Genomic DNA, 22,137 nt, shown 5'->3' on the forward strand with positions numbered 1-22,137 from the left:
AGTGTTAAGTGGTCAGGTGCACAGGAGGAAGATGACAACATGGAAACAAAGAGTCTTCCTCACTTGCACCTTTGTCAGGTTAACGTTGTTTCCAATAAAATATATATATATTTTTATTATTATGTTTTTGGTAGATTTTAATATTTTTTTTATTTGACAAGTCCGGCAAAGAGGAAGGAGGGGAGAGAGATATGGGGGAAGACATCCGGCAAAGGTCGCCGGGTCCGGGAGTCGAACCCAGGGGGCCTGGATGCCTGTGTTGCACTACAGTGCGTTACGCGGTGCGCCACTCTGGAGCCCCAATAAAATATGTTTTAATTGCAAGTGAGGAAGACTGTGTACAGTGAGGAAGACTGTGTACAGTGAGGAAGGCTGTGTACAGTGAGGAATGAGGAAGGCTGTGTACAGTGAGGAAGGCTGTGTACAGTGAGGAAGACTGTGTACAGTGAGGAAGGCTGTGTACAGTGAGGAAGGCTGTGTACAGTGAGGAAGGCTGTGTACAGTGAGGAAGGCTGTGTACAGTGAGGAAGACTGTGTACAGTGAGGAAGGCTGTGTACAGTGAGGAAGACTGTGTACAATGAGGAAGACTGTGTACAATGAGGAAGACTGTGTACAATGAGGAAGGCTGTGTACAGTGAGGAAGACTGTGTACAATGAGGAAGGCTGTGTACAGTGAGGAAGGCTGTGTACAGTGAGGAAGACTGTGTACAGTGTCTCTGAGTCTCCCTCCTCCCTGAGACCCAGTACTCCATCACCTCCCTCTAACACGTCTCTCTCTCCTCCCTGAGACCCAGTACTCCATCACCACCTCCCTCTAACACGTCTCTCTCTCCTCCCTGAGACCCAGTACTCCATCACCTCCCTCTAACACGTCTCTCTCTCCTCCCTGAGACCCAGTACTCCATCACCTCCCTCTAACACGTCTCTCTCTCCTCCCTGAGACCCAGTACTCCATCACCTCCCTCTAACACGTCTCTCTCTCCTCCCTGAGACCCAGTACTCCATCACCACCTCCCTCTAACACGTCTCTCTCTCCTCCCTGAGACCCAGTACTCCATCACCTCCCTCTAACACGTCTCTCTCTCCTCCCTGAGACCCAGTACTCCATCATCACCTCCCTCTAACACGTCTCTCTCTTCTCCCTGAGACCCAGTACTCCATCACCTCCTCCCTCTAACACGTCTCTCTCTCCTCCCTGAGACCCAGTACTCCATCACCTCCCCCTCTAACACGTCTCTCTCTCCTCCCTGAGACCCAGTACTCCATCACCTCCCTCTAACACGTCTCTCTCTCCTCCCTGAGACCCAGTACTCCATCACCTCCTCCCTCTAACACGTCTCTCCCTCCTCCCTGAGACCCAGTACTCCATCACCTCCCTCTAACACGTCTCTCTCTCCTCCCTGAGACCCAGTACTCCATCACCTCCCCCTCTAACACGTCTCTCTCTCCTCCCTGAGACCCAGTACTCCATCACCTCCCTCTAACACGTCTCTCTCTCTCTCCTCCCTGAGACCCAGTACTCCATCACCTCCCCCTCTAACACGTCTCTCTCTCCTCCCTGAGACCCAGTACTCCATCACCTCCCTCTAACACGTCTCTCTCTCTCTCCTCCCTGAGACCCAGTACTCCATCACCTCCCTCTAACACGTCTCTCTCTCTCTCCTCCCTGAGACCCAGTACTCCATCACCTCCCTCTAACACGTCTCTCTCTCCTCCCTGAGACCCAGTACTCCATCACCTCCCCCTCTAACACGTCTCTCTCTCCTCCCTGAGACCCAGTACTCCATCACCTCCCCCTCTAACACGTCTCTCTCTCCTCCCTGAGACCCAGTACTCCATCACCTCCTCCCTCTAACACGTCTCTCTCTCCTCCCTGAGACCCAGTACTCCATCACCTCCCTCTAACACGTCTCTCTCTCCTCCCTGAGACCCAGTACTCCATCACCCCCCTCTAACACGTCTCCCTCCTCCCTCCCCGCAGGGTGAGACCCAGTACTCCAGTCACTCCAGCAGCAACACCCTCTCCAGCAACGCCTCCAGCGGCCACAGTGAGGAGCGCTGGTTCGACAACGGACCACCAGGAGGCGACAGAGGAGGAGGAGGAGGCGGCGGCGGGGGCGGCTGCCTCGGCGACCCGGCGGACCCCGATCCGGACCTCCAGAACAAGGGGGGCTCCAGCGACAGCGGCATCGACGCCCCGACCCACTACAACCACGGTCGCCACGGGAACGTGTCCAACAGCCAATCGCACAACAAGCCCATGCACTGCCCCACCGCCACCTACGGCGGGCTTCAGGAGCCGTCGGGGGGACGGAGCGGCGGAGGAGGAGGAGAGGCGAGGCGGCGAGAGTCGTCGCCCGTCACCCCGGTTTCGACCAATCAGAACAAAGGGTACCGTACCAGGACGTTCCCGCCCCCCGGCTCCAGCGCTGAGAAGCCGGACACGTTCAAACCCAGGTGAGGAGCCGTCTGGAGCTCGCTGGAGTTCTGCTAGCGGGTAGAACGATGGTAAAGACGAGGTGTGTAGATGATGTTGGACATTATAGACAGACTTGGGCCGGGATCCATGCAAACATATGGATTTCTACTAGACCGTTTTTTTTTTTGTTTTTTTTTTAATGGTTCCTTGCAGCAGTATTCAAAATAGATTGTAAATACCCTTTACCCTTTGTAAATACATATAGTCTCCCTTTTAAAATGCACATGCGCGTCAGGACCGCCCCCCCCCCCCCCCCCTCTCTCTGGTGGATTAAAGGATTGTTTATCACAATCGCCTCAGTTGGCCCAGTCTGAGCTTAGAGAGTCTGCCAGGGACCGGGACCGGGACCGCACGTACCTGAACACCTCCCGACGCGGAGCCTTGAGGACAGATGCTTCCTCCCAGGTAACTCTGCTGTCTGACAGGCAGCTTATGGAGCGGCGTGTGTTTTCTGAACGGACAGAGGGGTAAACAGGAGTAGAGGAGGGATGGAGGATTGGACAGAGGAGGGATGGAGGAGGGATGGAGGATTGGACAGAGGAGGGATGGATGGAGGATTGGACAGAGGAGGGATGGATGGAGGATTGGACAGAGGAGGGATGGATGGAGGATTGGACAGAGGAGGGATGGATGGAGGATTGGACAGAGGAGGGATGGATGGAGGATTGGACAGAGGAGGCATGGATGGAGGATTGGACAGAGGAGGGATGGAGGATTGGACAGAGGAGGGATGGATGGAGGATTGGACAGAGGAGGGATGGATGGAGGATTGGACAGAGGAGGGAGGGATGGAGGATTGGACAGAGGAGGCATGGATGGAGGATTGGACAGAGGAGGGATGGAGGATTGGACAGAGGAGGGATGGATGGAGGATTGGACAGAGGAGGGATGGAGGATTGGACAGAGGATGGATGGAGGATTGGACAGAGGAGGGAGGGAGGATTGGACAGAGGAGGGATGGAGGATTGGACAGAGGGGGGATGGAGGGATGGACAAGTTGAAAGCCTGAGATCTCGTAATGTGTGCATTGGAGGCTTGCGGTGCCGCTTGTTTTGCGATGAGCTAGAGGTCGGCTGAATGACTCTATGCTTTAAATCAGATGGAATTTTGTTCGCTTTTGCAGCCAGACTGATGCAACTGTATAACACTGTGCTGATATATTAACACTGTGCTGCTGATATTAACACTGTGCTGATATATTAACACTGACCAGCTGATATTAACACTGTGCTGACCAGCTGATATTAACACTGACCAGCTGCTATTAACACTGACCAGCTGATATTAACACTGTGCTGACCAGCTGATATTAACACTGTGCTGACCAGCTGATATTAACACTGTGCTGACCAGCTGATATTAACACTGACCAGCTGATATTAACACTGTGCTGACCAGCTGATATTAACACTGACCAGCTGATATTAACACTGATCAGCTGATATTAACACTGACCAGCTGATATTAACACTGACCAGCTGATATTAACACTGATCAGCTGATATTAACACTGATCAGCTGATATTAACACTGACCAGCTGATATTAACACTGACCAGCTGATATTAACACTGACCAGCTGATATTAACACTGATCAGCTGATATTAACACTGATCAGCTGATATTAACACTGACCAGCTGATATTAACACTGACCAGCTGATATTAACACTGACCAGCTGATATTAACACTGATCAGCTGATATTAACACTGACCAGCTGATATTAACACTGTGCTGACCAGCTGATATTAACACTGACCAGCTGATATTAACACTGACCAGCTGATATTAACACTGTGCTGACCAGCTGATATTAACACTGACCAGCTGATATTAACACTGACCAGCTGATATTAACACTGACCAGCTGATATTAACACTGATCAGCTGATATTAACACTGATCAGCTGATATTAACACTGACCAGCTGATATTAACACTGACCAGCTGATATTAACACTGACCAGCTGATATTAACACTGATCAGCTGATATTAACACTGACCAGCTGATATTAACACTGATCAGCTGATATTAACACTGATCAGCTGATATTAACACTGATCAGCTGATATTAACACTGATCAGCTGATATTAACACTGATCAGCTGATATTAACACTGTGCTGACCAGCTGATATTAACACTGTGTTGACCAGCTGGCATTAACACTGTGTTGACCAGCTGGCATTAACACTGTGTTGACCAGCTGGCATTAACACTGTGTTGACCAGCTGGCATTAACACTGTGTTGACCAGCTGGCATTAACACTGGGTTGACCAGGCAGCTGGTTGGCAGCAGAGAGAGAATTGGGTCAGGAGGCTTTAGCTGGAAATCCCAGCAGCGGTTGTTGTTGGAGCCACCTGTGTGTAAAGATGCTGCTGTGATGCAGAGCAGTGGGTCTGTGATGATGATGATGCAGAGGTTAGATTCCCGCTCCTCACAGGCAGCGCGTCGAAGTGTCCTCCTTGAGCAAGACACTTAACCCCCTAACTGCTCCCGATGAGCAGGTCGGCACCTCCTTGCATGGTCTCCTCTGCCGTCGGTGTGTGAATGTGTGAGTGAAGAATGGGTCAAATGTGAGGAACAAAATTCTAAAACGCTTTGGATAAAAGCTGCTATATGAATGCAGCCATTTACTATTTATTTATTTGGACTTTTGGTACATGGACATGTCTTGCATGTTGATGCACTAACTGTGTGTGTATGTGTCTGGGTGTGTGTGGTATGTGTGTGTGGTGTGTCTGGGTGTGTGTGGTATGTGTGTGTGTGTGTGCGCGCGTGTGTGTGTGGTGTGTGTGCGTTCATCCTCTCAGGGCCTGCTACACGCCCCAGGGTTACAAAACGCCCACAGCTGAGAAACCTCGGCCCATCCGAGCCTCCACGACCACTCCCACCTCAGCTCAGCTAGGCTCCGCCCTTCTCTCCAGCTCCGCCCCTAAGGCCTTTTATGGAAAGAGCAGGCAGGGCGCCTGGCAACCAGACGACAGCGGCCCGTCACCCTCGAACACGACCACAGTGTCGTCTAGCTCTGATAGCAGCAAGAAGTAAGTTAGAGTCAAGATGGACGACGTGTCGGCTTTGTTTCAGTAGCGGCTCGTCTCTGTTATTACACTGTTGTTACTTTCTGAGTAAAGCTAATGGCACTGGATCAACTACGCTACTAGCAAGCATTCAATACCACTTAACGGTCCAAAAATACAGACTATCCCTTTTAAGGGCTGCAGGTATCCCAGTTTGAGAGGTGTCCCCTCTGAACACAAAGTGAGCCACTATATTGTACGATTCCTCCGAGTTAATAATAATAAAATAAAAAAAAACTTGCAGAACAGTGGGGGAAATCTTAAATCTTAACAAGGAGGACATGTGGTGTCATGGATGCGAAGCGTTCGATTGGACTGGTCTTACACACAAAGTGCCGTGCCTGTGGGCCACCACTAGGGGCAGAGTGGCCTGAGTGAGTGAGTGAGTGAATGAATGAGTGAGTGAGTTGGTGACATTGTCGGTTATAGAGGTGCTTTGCATCGAGAGAATTGTGTGTGGCAGGGGATTTTCTATTTTTTTTTTATAGTTTCTAACTCGTTTTTTCCACTGTTCTCCGAGTGCTGGATTTGTATTTTCTCTGAAGCTTTGTTTGATTCAGCGTCTTGGTGACAGATTCTTGTTTTTCTGTACAATTCTAACGAAGAATGTATTTGAAATGATGGAATACCGTCTTTATTATTAATAGAAGTAAGGTTAACCGTAACTGATACTAAAAAGCCAGCTTGTAAATGAGCTTAAAGGACGACTCCACTTTTTTTGGAAATTAGCTTATTTAACATCTTCCCTGGAGTTAGACAAGAAGATGCATACCTTTTTTGTGTCTGTGCGTGCATTTTAGCTTTGGGAATAGACGCTCCGTTAGCATAGCTTAGCTTCATCACTGGAAGTGGGGGAGGACAGTAGCCTTACAGTGCCTTACAGTGTATTGCAAGGTCTGACATTGACCAAACTTGATATGCATGACCTTGGTGGGCTCTAGGTCAACTCCTGAAAAGGGGGTCAATGTCAGACTTTGCAATCAAAGTTAGGGGGCTAATAACCCTTGCCATAATTTCAGTGCGCCCCCTAACTTTTGATTGCAAGGTCTGACATTGACCCCCTTTTCAGGAGTTGACCTAGAGCCCACCAAGGTCATGCATATCAAGTTTGGTCAATGTCAGACCTTGCAATACACTGTAAGGCACTGTAAGGCTACTGTCCTCCCCCACTTCCAGTGATGAAGCTAAGCTATGCTAACGGAGCGTCTATTCCCAAAGCTAAAATGCACGCACAGACACAAAAAAGGTATGCATCTTCTTGTCTAACTCCAGGGAAGATGTTAAATAAGCTAATTTCCAAAAAAAGTGGAGTCGTCCTTTAAAGGTGCTATATATAACATTCGGCCACTAGATGTCGCACTAGAGCACCAGCATGTCATTACATTTTATCCAATCAGGTGCGTTCCACGTGGGGGAAATGGGAAGTAGGGAGGGGATAAACGCAACGTGTTCAACATAAACAACAGAGTTCATTTGGCACCCGCAAAAAAATCTTTTTTAATGATAAATTAATTCATCAATAATTATTTTTGGTTGAAAAGCAATACTTTTATTCTGCACCTTCCTAAAACCTCTGTGGATGTATTATTATAATTTATTTATTATTATTTATTAGTCTACATAAAAATGTTATCTATAGCACCTAAACTGAATATGTTAATAATGAGTCGGATGAACATGTTTGGATGAAAAGAAAAGGCAACATCCCTGAGGCTCTGATGTTCACGCGTCTCCCGCTCCTGTGTGTCTCGTGTGTCCAGGCAGGTGGACATGAACTGCAAGAACGTGTTCGGTCAGCCCCGTCTCCGAGCCTCTCTGAGGGACCTGCGGTCTCCGCGGAGGACCTACAAGAGCACCATCGAAGACGACTTGAAGAAACTCATCATCATGGACAACCCTGGAGACACGACGCCACAGACTGATACGGTGAGGAACACCTGCACGCACGCACATTAGGGATGGCCATCGATTTTCAAATAGCTGTTAAATGATCAATTTATTGATTCGTTTATGCAAATATTGTTTTGTCTCAATAAATATATTTTCCCTCGTCTTTACCGGCACCTACACTCTGAAGGCTCTGGCAGGAGCACTCATTCAAGGGTACTACGACTATGCTTGCACGTCATGGTACCAAAACACCTCAAAGGCGCTAAAAACAAAATTACAAACATCACAAAACAAACTGGTCAGACTACTGCTTGACCTTACTCCTAAAACCCACCTCACCCCTACCCACTTTGACAACCTAGGATGGCTTAGAGTAGACGACAGAGTACAGCAACTTGCAATGGGCCTGGTCTACAAGATACACTACACCACTAAGGTACCCATGTACATGTCGAGGTACTTCCCAGAGGTCAGTGAATACCACGACCACAACACCAGAGGGAGCTCCACAAATCATGTGCAACCCAGATTCGGCTCGAACAAGGGACTAAACACGTTTAGCAATTATGCCACATCAATGTGGAACGCCCTACCCAAAGCTGTAAAAGAAAATGTGAATCCCTACCCACCTTCAAAACCGCTCTCAAAGAGCACCTACGGGAGGGGTTGGGTAGGTGGCGTGGGGGAAACAAGCAAAACTATACATTGGGTTATCGGCAAAACCTTACTTTGTCCCAAGAAGAGGGTCTCGTGTATTATTGTGTTAGGACATTTACTGTACATTTACAGGGGCCAGTTTCGAATTGCAGTCTCCCGTAGGTGCTCTTTGAGAGTGGTTTTGAAAGTGGGTAGTGATTCACATTTGATTATGTCACGCTATTAAGTAAGCAATTTTCGATTAGTAATGGAATAGTTCCCAGTGACTATCGAATAGTAGTTTTGTGAGTTTTGCCCATGCCTAAGGCGTGCACACACACACGCACAATAAGAAAATAAGAAAGATTCAAAGATAAACGTTTTGCTTGTGTCATTATCTTGTGTGCCTGCAGGTGCTGTACAGCTATGAACAAATGCACGGCAAAATGGACTCATTGCAATTCCTCTTGTATAATGTGTAATTCCATCCAGTAAAATAGGATCATCAATGCAAAACAATCCCAATTCCCCTCCTCCAATCATATTAAACTTTGTTCTAACTTGTTGTTTTCCAATAACCGAGCGAAGACTACCTATAATAACTCTTCATGTACCCGTGTCATATTTGTATTAATGTTCTAATCAAATCTGTCCTTAATAACAGCCCGTTAGCAGTCGTATTAAATCACAGAAGCAAAACATGTTGTGACACGCCGTTGACGAGGACTTTTAACAGCCATCTATAAACACACCCACATACACACACACAAACATACGCACACACACAAACATACACACACACACACTCCCTTACCCGCTGCTCTCTCTCTCTCTCTCTCCCCGCAGTCTCCCAGACGCACCCTGCAGCGCACCTTCTCAGACGAGTCTCTGTGCAGTGGGCGTCGGGACGCCAGCTTCGCCAACTCTGACAACCAGCCCAGCCCCAACGACCTCCTGTTCACCTGCACCCTGCCCACGCGCCGACACGGCCTCTCTGCCAACAACCACGCCAACCACATGCCCAACAAGAAGGGTGAGTTGGAGGAGGGCGCTTTTGATTCCTCGATTCCCCTTGTTTGTTTTAATGGTGGCGGGCGATACTGCAAGATTTGGTATCGATCCGATACCAAGTGACTACGGGGCCGGTATTACCGATTACTCTTTACTTAGAAAAGCAGCTCGTCTACTTATGTATCGATCTCATCACACGAGTATTGATCAGTACCGATGCCAACGTTGGTATCGACACTATTCTTCAATCAATATCTGAAATGAAAAAAAAGAAGAAGAAAAATTACTTTCTTACTGTCCTCTACTATCATGCACTCCTCCTACTTGGATAAAAGTGTCGGCTAAATGACGAAATGTAAATACATCGATATTTTAGATCAAACAATCCGCCCACCGCTAGTTTATTTATTTGACTGGTTTCCAACATGATTGCACAGGCAAGAGTGAATAATGATGAATCTACACGCAAAACACAGTTGTCACTAATGTTTGCACTCGTAAGAAGATGGATTATATGTGTGTATATTTATATATATATATATATATATTTTTTTTTTTATATATATATGAGGAAGCATTTCAGTCTTGGTGTTTGTGGTGAACTTTGATGTATTTGTTCATCATATTGGTATGTCTCCTGCTGTCATCACTACCAGGAAATGAAGGCTAGACATGGCTGTGCAGGATAATCTAGTTATGGAAGCACAGACCTCTACAGACCGGTGAGACGGTTTGCTGCCAAGAGTCATTCTGAAGGGGACACTGTATTGAGAATATTAGCTGCCTATTATCTCGGGAGCTAATTCCCTCAGCAGGGTGTCTTTGTCGGCGATCCCACCCACCAAGATGTCATCAATCAAATATTCAGTTTTTCCACCGCTCTCCCTTTGTATCTTTTTTGTTGCTGTCACATGATTGATGGAATAAAGTCATGAATATGACCTGTTAATAACTGTCTCCTCCCTCTCTACTCTCTATCCTCCTCTCTCTCTATCCTTCTCTCTCTCTCTCTCTCTCTCTCTCTCTCTCTCTCTCTCTCTCTCTCTCTCTCTCTCTCTCTCTCTCTCTCTCCCACTCTTTATCTTTATCTCCCTCTCTCCACCCCCCCTCTCTACTCTATCCTCCTCTCTCTCCCTCTCCCCCCTCTCTCTCTCCCCTCTATCCTCATCGCTCTCCCTCTATCTCTCTCCCCCTCCCTCTCTCTCCCCTCTATCCTCATCTCTCTCCCTCTATCTCTCTCCCCCTCCCTCTCTCTCCCCTCTATCCTCATCTCTCTCCCTCTATCTCTCTCCCCTCTCTCTCCCTCTCTCCTCACCCCTCTCTCTCTCTTCCCTCCCCCCTCTCCCTCTCTCCCACCTCTCTCTCTCCCTCTCCCCCCTCCCTCTCCCTCTCCCCCCCCCCCTCTCTCTCCCCCTCTCTCTCTCCCTCTCTCCCCCCCCTCTCTCTCTCCTCTCCCCCCCCCCCCTCTCTCTCTCCCTCTCCAGTCCCCCTGTCAGCCTCGGAGCTGTCCCTTACAGAGGTGAGGGATAAGCTGCCTCCTCTGAGGCGGCTGGAGCCGGGCCTGATGCCCCTCCCCGACACGGCCTGTGGGCTGGAGTGGTCCAGTCTGGTCAGCGCCGCCAAGGCCTACGAAGGTGCGTCTGCAGACACCTGACATACATACAAGCAGATTATTATAGAATAGAAGCACTTTATTGATCCCGAGGGAAATTCAGCCCCACAGATCGCTCACAGTGAACATTTAGTTATAGTCAAAAGTAAAAAAAAAATAAAAAAAATAAGGAATACAATTTAAATACACAGTCAGAGATATACATTCTAAAATATGTATATACATTCTAAAATTCTGAAATATACAGTTCAACAATATATAGTAATATACAGTCAAATGTATGTATCTATTATATAATTTTTTATGTGACGCTCACAAACGTCACTGTTGTGTACGTGCGTTGGCTCAGCGCGCGGGTCACACCGTGCCGAGGCTTTGTCTTGACTGACACATGACTCTCCTGAGAAAAGGGAGAAGGTTGTCGGGGGCGGTTGGCTCGTTGACAATGCCCCTCTCCCCCCTCCATCTCATCTCTCGCCTTCCCACCCGTCCGCCGCTCTCCTGGGTCTCTCTCTCTCTCTTGTCCCCGGTGTCTGTCTCTCTCTCTCTCTCCCCCGCTGCCACAAAGCCCTTCACAGCACAGGAGGCCCGAACACACTAGACTCAGCAGCAGCGCATTAATTACAGGCCTGGTCCAACGGCTCCGCATGCAACACCTCCTCCCTGGGGTGACGGGGGGGGGGGGGGGGGATGATGAGCGGAGAGAAAGCGGCTATGATGGAACCGTGATGTTTGTGTCTGTGTCACAGTGCAGAACCCTGATGTGTAGTGGTGGGGGGAAATATCGATACGTACGTAGTATCGCGATACTTTGCGTGGCGATACTGTATCGATACAAGGACGCCAAGTATCGATGTTTTATTATTATTTTTTTTTTTTTACATTTATTTAAAAAAATATTGTATAAGGAAGTTGCATTGTTCATTTCAATTTACCAGAACCCTGATGTGTGTGTTGACCAGAACCCTGATGTGTGTGTTGACCAGAACCCTGATGTGTGTGTTTGTGTGTCACAGTACAGAGAGCTGTGTCCCTCTTCTCGCTGACGGAGCCCCAGGGGGGGGGTCCCGACACCAGGCCGGTCGTCAGCCCCGTCCAGTTCCTCACCCCGCAGACCCCGCGCACCACGCCCACCTTCAGCGGGTAAGACGAGAGGAGAGGAGATGATGAATGAATGGAAGAATATTTTATTTAGAACATGAAAAATAATATACATATCACTGTTCGAAAAGGAGTAGGAAGAAGCCTAAGCGTATCGTGCCCTACCCCTATCCGCCACTTCCAAGATTAGATATTCCTTTATTGATCCCCTTGGGGGCAATTCAGGCGTCATAGCAGCATGGGGGAGGGGGAGGTACAGGTATGGGCAGGGTAATAGTAGAAAGACATAAATACAGGCGATACAAATGATAGTACAGTAGAAAAGAAAATAGGCTGTGTAAACAGTATACGGTAATTAACTCTGAATATACATATATGAGCAAGTAGGCAGTGTAAGGCGCCATTGCTAATTTGAAAAGGATTTTAAACATAAAACAACACAAAAGAGAGATTATTCTAGAATCTAGAGTCATCCCACTTCACAATATGATATGGCCTGTACTGTAGTGCATGAATGCATCTTACATTTAGTCATTTAGCTGAACGCTTTTATCCAAAGAGACTTACAAGTTCTGTACAACAGGTCATCAGGAAGGAAGGGTACAACTCTTACAGCTGAGTAACAATGTTCATCAAACAGTGTTGAAACGTGGGCGCCGCAGTGTTGAGTGCATATTAGTAAAGACATATTAGTATAGTAGGTAGTAATATAGGCAAGGGGGATTATTTAGAGATGCATGATGGTAAAAGATGTGCATGAATGCTCCCAAGAGAATGTACTACAGATTCTCTCCAAAAACTCTATGCTGCACATACTATTGATATATACAGTATGACCAGGTACACAGACCCTCATCTGCACCTTCTCGTCTACCGTTTACTTTTATTAATATTATATATTCATATTTCTTATTACCTATATTAGGGCTGGGCGATATGGCCTCTAAATGATATCGTGATATTTTTTGGCCATATCACGATACACGATATATATCGCGATATTTTGACATTTCCTCTAAAGCACTTAAAAATGCTTGATTTAACCCTTTGATGCATACAGTCACGCCAATATGATGATTATAATAAGTCCCTGCAAAATATGTTTCCATTATTAAACCATGAAGATGCTTTAAAAAATTATTAAATGAAAATGTACTAAGAGTAGTCTACTGTGACACACTAATAAAAAAATATATATTTACATCTAAGACAATTTATATAAAAACTATTGGGTGCCTAAGACTTTTGCACAGTACTGTGTTTTCTATCCACTTTAGCCAAACACACACACACACACATATATATATATATATATATATATATATTTATTGTCCTACTGCTACCCTGCCCATACCTTTACCTCCCCTCCCCCATGCTGCTATGACACCTGAGCGTCCCCCAAAGGGGATCCATGAAGGCAGCTCATCATACCTCTTGTGTGCCTGACCTCCGGTGGTCCTGTTATAAGATATAACCACACTGCCATCCTGTGGCCGCTGGTAACCATACACCTCCATTCTTCTTCCGTTGACTTGTAGCCTGAGAACAGTGTTGTGTTTGAGCTGCTATTGTGTGTGTTTGTGTGTTCTCAGAATCACTATCGGAATAATCAGAAAGGTCTTTATTGTGTGGCCTGTCGGCGTGTGTGTTCTCTTCTCAGAATCGGAAAGGTCTTTATTGCCACGTAGTTTTCACATACAAGGAGTTTGCTTTGGTCGTTTTTGGCGCGACATTAACGGACAGACAATAACGGACGGATAGTAAAATAAAGAGGTGGAGTAAAATTAAATTAAATATGAACTATGTTAAGCACAATAGAATAGAATGGAATTATGAAATAGAAATATAGGCCAGGGGCTGTACGACTGTAAATAAAGAGGTTGAATGAAATAAAATGGGGATATAAACTAAGTTAAATATAGCACAATAGAATATAGTACAATTATAAGTATAAAAGAAGAATAGGCCAGGGCTGTACAATTGGGCAAGGTGTGGTCAAGTATATACATTAATTTGAATAAAATAACAATACAGTGTGGGATGGGATAATTAGCAGGGCTGTGCAGTTGGGCAGTTATGTGTTGTTAATGTGTCAGCCCGGGAACAGCTGGAGCGCTGAAACTACCTGTTTAACGTTCTCCGGGAAGAGCCTTTACCTCCATGCGCCTCGCTCTCCTTTGAGTAGCACACCTGCTAAACCCGTCTGCCCTGCCTCCCCTCCTCCCCATGTGACCTGGAGGGGGAACCGTCTGCCCTGCCTCCCCTCCTCCCCATGTGACCTGGAGGGGGAACCGTCTGCCCTGCCTCCCCTCCTCCCCATGTGACCTGGAGGGGGACCCGTCTGCCCTGCCTCCCCTCCTCCCCATGTGACCTGGAGGGGGAACCGTCTGCCCTGCCTCCCCTCCTCCCCATGTGACCTGGAGGGGGAACCGTCTGCCCTGCCTCCCCTCCTCCCCATGTGACCTGGAGGGGGAACCGTCTGCCCTGCCTCCCCTCCTCCCCATGTGACCTGGAGGGGGAACCGTCTGCCCTGCCTCCCCTCCTCCCCATGTGACCTGGAGGGGGAACCGTCTGCCCTGCCTCCCCTCCTCCCCATGTGACCTGGAGGGGGAACCGTCTGCCCTGCCTCCCCTCCTCCCCATGTGACCTGGAGGCCTGAATACTTTAGACAACAAATGTTTGTTTCCGCGTCTCTGATTGGCCAGGTCATCTGACATGTGCGCCAATCGTGGGACCGCAAGTTTCTACACTGGTTAAGCTTAGGCGCTTTTTCGAAGTTGGTTAAGGTTAGAGTTTGTCTTATAGCAGGGCGATAGAACGCCTGCCCTGATTCCAAACTCTAACCTTAACCAACTGCGAAAGAGTCGCCTAAGCTTAACCAGTGATAAACTAGGCGTTAGGTAGTTTGTAGGCTGTTAGACCCGGAAATAGGCGCCAAACTTGCCGTCCCACGATTGGCGCACATGTCACATGACCTGGCCAATCAGAGCGCAAAACTCGAACGCGGAAAAAAAAAATTTTTGTCGAAAGTATTCACGCGACCTGGAGGGGGAACCGGTGTAGATGTTTGTCTCTCATGCAAACTGACCTGTGTGTGTTTTCACAGCGACGAGGTTCCCAACGACCTGTCTGGACGACTCTACCACCTGGAGGTGATGTTGAAGCAGCTGAACACTGACCTGGAGAAGGTGAGAAGCTACTATTGGTTTTAATTTTTATTATAATATATATATATATATATATTTATTTTTTTTACAATTATGACTTTATTGATTTCAAATCAATAATAAATCATCAATAAATCGGTAGTAGTAATTATTGAAAAGTTTACTTTTATTTATTCATTATTTAATTGAATTTTTTAATTAACTCTGGTTCAACCAGTTATCCAGTCACACTGAAGAGATAATAATAATAATAATAATAATAATAATAATAATAATAATAATAATAATAATAATAATAATAATAATAATAATAATAATAAGAATAATAAACGTTATATATATAGCACCTTTCATACAAGAATTGCAGCTCAAAGTGCTTCACAGCAGTAAAAGAAAAATAATAAAAGACAGGCATAAGAGGAGCACAAAAGATCAAGAGCAATGTATAAAGTGCAGACATAGAATTAGGCATAAAATAGACAAAGTCAAGGTAAGACATAGAACATTAAATCACATAATATTTCATAATTAGGATCTAACATCTTAACAGGCCTCTTTGTTTTACGGTTTGATTGTCCCCGATTCACGTGAAGTAGACGTCTGAACCCTCCGCTCGGGAATGTATGGATGAAATTTTTTTTTCTTGAACACATATTGAACGATAGATAGTCGATGTCAAATGGGCCACAGTATTGTATCCATAGCTATAATAATAGAATATAGTTATAGCCCTGCAAACACCACCACCATATTCCTATATTTTAGAGCGTCTGCCTTTTAACAACACATCACGCATATTGCTGTGGCGTCCAAAGTGTTAACAGGCCTCTTTGTTTTACGGTTTGATTGTCCCTGATTCACGTGAAGTAGACGTCTGAACCCCCCTCTCGTCCCCCGGCAGGAGAAGAAGGACAAGGTGGTGCTCATGGCGGAGATGGCCAACCTGAGGACCAACAACCAGCGGCTGCAGGAGGAGAGCGTGTCGGCCAGCGAGCAGCTCCGCAAGTTCAGCCTGCTGTTCACCAACCCTCAGCAGGAGAGGAAGTGACCTCACCAACCCTCAGCAGGAGAGGAAGTGACCTCACCAACCCTCAGCGGGAGAGGAAGTGACCTCACCAACCCTCAGCGGGAGAGGACGTGACCTCACCAACCCTCAGCAGGAGAGGAAGTGACCTCACCAACCCTCAGCAGGAGAGGAAGTGACCTCACCAACCCTCAGCAGGAGAGGAAGTGACGTCACCAACCCTCAGCGGGAGAGGAAGTGACCTCACCAACCCTCAGCGGGAGAGGAGGTGACCTCACCAACCCTCAGCGGGAGAGGAAGTGACCTCACCAACCCTCAGCGGGAGAGGAGGTGAGGGAGAGAGAGAGAGTGACGGGCAAACCACAAACGTGACGGTGGCCTGGAGGAGGACGTGGAAGGGGACGTGTGAGACGATGTAGAACAAGACACCCTTCAGAGCTCCTCCCAGCCCCTTACTCACCCTGGAAGTCCTGCGCAGCACGGCCCAGCAGGGAGACCAGTCACTCACCCACAACTGGACTGCCTTAAAACTGGAGAGAGCTACTAAAGAACCTTTTTTGTTTTTAATTTAATTTTTTTAAGCAGATATGAGAGAAAAACACTCCCAAGAAGATTACACCCCCCCCCCCCGCCTGCCTGTGGTTTTCTTCCTCTTTATTTTAATTTTTTTTACTAAAGTCTTAAGTCTTATTTATACCTATTTAAGCCTCTACACACACGGCGTAGGAAGAGGTTTTATCACCTGTAGTGGAGACACTACATCACCTGGAGAGGCCTAATAATACTGTTCCCGAAGCAAACCAGCCAAAAACACGAAGACAAAAAGGAAAGAAGAACACAAGACTCTTTAAATAGACCGCATCTCCCAGACTGCACTAGTAAGGGAGTCATGGACTCTCGAGGTCTGAAGACATGGTACTGTAGTAATATGTGCGGTACTATAATACTCTCGTATAGACGTTTATCTATTATTGTATTGATATTCTAATAACGGACGCCGTAGAGAGGCGTGTGACTCGTGAGGGTGAAGGGTACAGGAACTACTCTGAGACTATTGCATTATCGCACAACGTGGAGAACGCTCTCTGGATTATATGTATTTTATTACATTTTGATGTGTGTGTGTGTGTGTGTGTACATGAGTGTGAATGTGTGATGGTCTGATACAGGCCATTTTAACCCTTTCACTGGCACACTACAGAAGGTTAACCGTCTGTACTAGTGTGGTAGTGAAAGGGTTAACCTTCTTTGGTGTGGTAGTGAAAGGGGTAACCTTCTGTAGTGTGGCAGTGAGAAAGGGTTAAAATGGCCTGTAGTGTCGCAGTGAAAGGGTTAACCCTTTGGTAGTGTGGTGGCGAAAAGGGTTAATTACGGTCAAACTCATCTCGCTATAACATGGAACATTATGAATCATGAGTCTTTCCCTCAGTCTGTGAGACCAGGATGACCTTTGACCCATAGATGTAAAACCCAAGCCATGATCTCATTCAGTTCAGTGAATAGTGTGTGTATCACATGCTCAGTGATATTTGCAACATATCTCAATGTAGTGAATTTTGTTTTAACTATATATATATATATATATATATATATATATATATATATATATATATATATAGTGTGACGATGTCATCTCTGATCTTAAAAAATACTAGATCATTATTTTAAGTATATTTGTTGTTTTCTTTGATTGAAATAATTATATTGAATGAATGACCTTTCATTTCTCTTTTGTATACTAGTGTAAACAATGGAATTATATATATTTATATATATATACGGTATATCAAAAGAAAATCACAAATACGCCAGTAACTTGTGCATAATATGGTAAATAAATACACATATTCTACATGGAACTCGCCATACAACACTGTAACTCCTGTGTTATATCTGTACCAGCCTGCTGGTTGTGTGAGTGACTGAGTGAGTGAATGAGTGAGTGAGTGAGTGAGTGTCTGTGAGACTGTATGATATAGAGCGTGAGAGCAAGTCATTGTAACATTTGGTTTTCAAAGCCCTTTCCTGTAACGACGACCCAAGTGAACACAAGACCCTTATTTGTACCGCTATCTCTCTCGATTATATTCTCTACAATATCTATTTTACTATTTTTCATACAAGAAGTGTGCGTTTGCGGTCGTCTGAATCGAGACGACGGGTACTGAACAGAAGCACGTCTGCGAGGACGTCTCCGTTCTCCGTGTACAGCGAGAACAACCCGTTCCTTGTTCTTGGGAAGGCCAACTGTACCCAAAGCGTCTCCTACCCAACTAACTGGAAGTATTTATACTCCCCTCCCCCCCCCTACTCACTCAGGTTCCACCCGGTGACATCTTCCATACTTAATATCGTCTCTTATCACAGGCAGGACAAGAGGACGACACACTTAAAAGAACTGAACATATATTTCTCTACGTATCCTTTAGGTTAGTGACGCACTTGGCCATTCTTTAGGGGGGGGGGGGCGATGTCGACGTGTAACATTGCAGAAAACAAGAGGTGAAACATGCGTGTAAAATGTTCCTGTCTTGATAAAAGCAACGACGCTTAAGACGACTGCTCGGGTGCTGCTGTTGACCAGAAGGTTATCACCTCCTAGTGTGTGGGGCACCTCCTAGTGTCTCCTCTTGGCTGAACACACCAAGTCGTTACCCCCGACCTGCCGAGACACACCGTCCTCCAGAACTACTGGAGCTCGTGTTGTTGTTGTTGTCCTTGAAGTGGCCCCTCACTGTCTGAACCACACAGCTTAGTGGCTGTGATTTTGATAATCTGCGACGTCTTAATCTTACCGTAATTGATCGTGTGTGTGTGCGTGCAAAGGGGGTAGGGGTGTTTTTAAAAAGAATTGTTTATATATATATTTTAAGCTAATTACAGTATATACACAATGATATATACGTGTCGAGAATAGCTTGGTGCGTCGATGTTGCACTCGCACAAATGGAAATGCATTAAGGTAAATGGTAATTAATGTATGATTCTTTTTTTTCTTTAGTTTTTATTCTTCTTTTTTTTTAGATGTTTACTATTTTGATAATTTATTTTTGAACACATTGGCCACATTTGCATACCGATAAACAGACGAGTGAAAACGAGAGGGTGCTGTTTGTTTCTGATCTCTGTATAAAGCTGATTTGTTTCTGGCCTCCTCTCTTTGTGTGACGCTCTGGCTCGCGGCAGCGCGGGCGTCTCGACACACGGACGAAAACTTTTGGTTGAACGTTGTTTTACTTGGGGGATGTTGTATCGATGAGTGTACATTTAAAAAGTGTAAATTATGTTTTCATTATTTTATAAGAAAATATATTAAAAAAAAGATCTTTCAGAATGATGACTTTGTTGGTGCTTTTTTTTTTTAACTATTTACAGCTGACAGTGTTTTATTCATTATTTTATGTAAATTATAATCTCACTTAATTTCTGTGACCTTGTTATCTTCTTAGTACAGTACTAAACATGCACTACCATCTCCTAAACAGAGATGTAACGCAACACCTCATTATTCAAATTCAGTGTAGATAATACTGTATATCTGATGCAATCTACATGAAAATAAGGTTTTGTTATGAGGAAGTCAAATGTAATATTCTGATAAAGGGGAAAATGGCTGAAAAACTGAAAAACATTCTCCAATGGATTTACGACAAAAATGGCTTTCTCTTAGGGCCATTTGAGACCTTTTCGGGCAAGACATGAATATAGACAATATATTATAATATAATATTAATTATATATGTTTCATTGGGACGGTTGGTGAATCCCAAAATCGTCTCAAAATGGCCCTAAGATAAAGCCCTTTTTTTCGTAACGTAAGTCCTTGGAGAATGAGACCCATGTTCTCACTAGTTGTCATATTTAGCTGTCAATGGTCTCTAACTAGACTCCCTCAAGACTCTACATCCTCTGGCCGCCTCAGACCCGCTCCCATCTTGAGCTCCTGGAGGGTCAAAGAAGCCGGCTATTCTCTCCTCGCTCCACAATGGTGGAACGAACTTCCCACAACATTCAGGACGGCTTGGTAGTCTTTTACGATCACACTTTGCTACTAAATAATTATCCTTGCCTATATTTCTACCTACTATAATGTCTTTGCTACTATGCACTCAACCACTGTAGCGCTCAAGTTCAACAGTTTGATGAACATTGTTACTCGGCTGAAAGAGTTGTACCCTTCCTTCCTGCTGACCTGTTGTACAGAACTTGTAAGTCACTTTGGATAAAAGCATTCAGCTAAATGTAAATTGTTGGTTATTTTTTAAGGCGCAAGGACTTTACCAAGGAGGACATTGTAAACAGTATGTTGAACATAATGCTGACAGTCATGGAAAAATCGCAGCATCATGGAAGAGAAATGTTCTGATAAAGGAGAAAAATATATATTCATTAGGTTCCCCAATATGAACAAAGTTCAGAAATTTGTATTTGGTAGATTATTTCTGTTGTAACGGTGCTTCTTGGCAATACATTTTATACCGTTGGAAAGCCTGTTTATTTCCCTTTTTTTTAAATTGTGCCCCATTTGTAAGGAACATGCATTTGTGATATGAGCAGCACAGCCAAGTATGTGGGTTGTGGTTGCGCCCATGAAAGATTTGCCAAATCTCTGCCAATGCCAAACAGCTTGTTCTGCAGTTATTATCCACTCTTGTTTGGTGGATTGGATGATTGAAGTCCATCAGTAACGAGGAAGAAATTAGACATATTGGCAATTTTACAGTCAGGAGCCTCAGTAGCGTGTGGAAGAACCACACACAGCTACAACAGCCTGGCACCTCCTCATGCTGGACACCAGCGTGGTCAGGTCACACTCTGCTGTGGGATGGCATTCCACTCCTCAACCAGGATTTGTCGCAAGTCAGCCAACGACGTGGTTGTGTTGGTCACCCTAGCTGCACGAATAGCTCGCCTAAGCTGATTACACAAATGTTCAATTGGGTTGAAGTCAGGACTGTTGGCAGGCCTATCCATTCTCTCTACTCCCAAATTCTGGAGGTAGTCTCTGATAAACCCCGCTCTGTGGGGGCAAGCGTTGTCATCTTGGAGAATTGGTCCCAGACTGGAGACATGGGATTGCCACTGGCAGGGGGGGAAAAGTGACCATAGCTCAGCATAGGGAGGTCCATATCTGTTGTGGCTGTGTGGTTCTTCCACACTACAGAGGCTTTGGAGTGTATTAAATTAATTGTAAAATTGCCAATATGTCTCGTTTCGAACCTCGTTACTGATAGACTTCAATCCGCCAAACAAGAGTCAATAATAACTGCAGAATAAGCTGTTTGGCATTGGCAGAGAAGATTTGGCAAATCTTTCATAGGCACAACCCACATACTCGGCTGTGCTGCTATTTTTGTTCAATGTTTATATTTATTCTCACTGCATATATACCAATCTTCACCTGTACAGAGTCCCTTACTCTTTGTATATATATATATACACATACACACACTAGGGATGTCCCCGACTAAGGATTTGGATAGTCAACTATGATTGGCCAAAATTTGCCATTAGTCGACAAAAAATATATTTTTTTTTTATCATTCCATTTGGGCTGTAGGGGGGGGGGGCTTAATGTCTGAAGGAGTCAACTGAAGGCTTCTTGTCCTCTGCAAAAGCATGCAATAGGTCCACTGATGGATACATCTTGATATTTGTCTAGTCTAGTGTGTTCATTAGATGGGTGAAATCCTCTTTCAGTGCCTCTGTGCCTGTTTTCGTAGGCAGTTAGCCTCTGGTATGTGTGCCATTAGCGTTAGCCACGCTTCTAGGCCTCTTTTCTTTTGGAAAGAATGATATCTGGGTCAGCCCTAATATACGGTACACACACACATATCCTACTCTTACTAGTTACACTGCTGGCCAGTAGTAGTCATACTATCTATATAAATACAACTCTGTACATACATCCGATTAGCACTACTCGCAGTACTAATTTGTATATTTTGTAACCAGTTGAATCACCTGTACATTGTATATTGCTGTTGCACTTTACCGCTACATTTACACTCTGGTTGGATGCCACTTATTTCCGTTGTACTGTACTTGTGCTGCATGACGACAATACATTTGAATTGAACTAATCTTAAAAAAAAAAAAAAATTAATTAAAAAGATAGTTGTGGAAAGTAGAG

General features: G+C 45.4%; 1 protein-coding gene across 4 annotated transcripts in view; it reads left to right on the forward strand.

Annotated features, from left to right (window-relative positions):
• sipa1l3 (signal-induced proliferation-associated 1 like 3) overlaps positions 1 to 19,341 on the forward strand; it is a 184,461-nt gene extending 165,120 nt beyond the window's left edge. For 2 of the 4 annotated variants that reach the window (XM_084326936.1, XM_084326937.1), the window contains exons 17-24: positions 1,983 to 2,458; positions 5,297 to 5,527; positions 7,324 to 7,489; positions 8,936 to 9,122; positions 10,585 to 10,734; positions 11,729 to 11,855; positions 14,920 to 15,001; positions 15,882 to 19,341. In XM_084326936.1, coding sequence (XP_084183062.1) covers positions 1,983 to 2,458; positions 5,297 to 5,527; positions 7,324 to 7,489; positions 8,936 to 9,122; positions 10,585 to 10,734; positions 11,729 to 11,855; positions 14,920 to 15,001; positions 15,882 to 16,028 — 1,566 coding nt within the window. In that variant the 3' untranslated portion in view covers positions 16,029 to 19,341. Of the gene's footprint in view, positions 1 to 1,982; positions 2,459 to 5,296; positions 5,528 to 7,323; positions 7,490 to 8,935; positions 9,123 to 10,584; positions 10,735 to 11,728; positions 11,856 to 14,919; positions 15,002 to 15,847 lie in introns of all 4 variants that reach the window. The other 2 variants (XM_084326938.1, XM_084326939.1) reach the window with 2 other exon arrangements.
• Positions 19,342 to 22,137: the final 2,796 nt, after the last annotated feature.

This window comes from Notolepis coatsorum (assembly GCF_963971535.1).
Source record: "Notolepis coatsorum genome assembly, chromosome: 1".
Taxonomy (NCBI): domain Eukaryota; kingdom Metazoa; phylum Chordata; class Actinopteri; order Aulopiformes; family Paralepididae; genus Notolepis; species Notolepis coatsorum.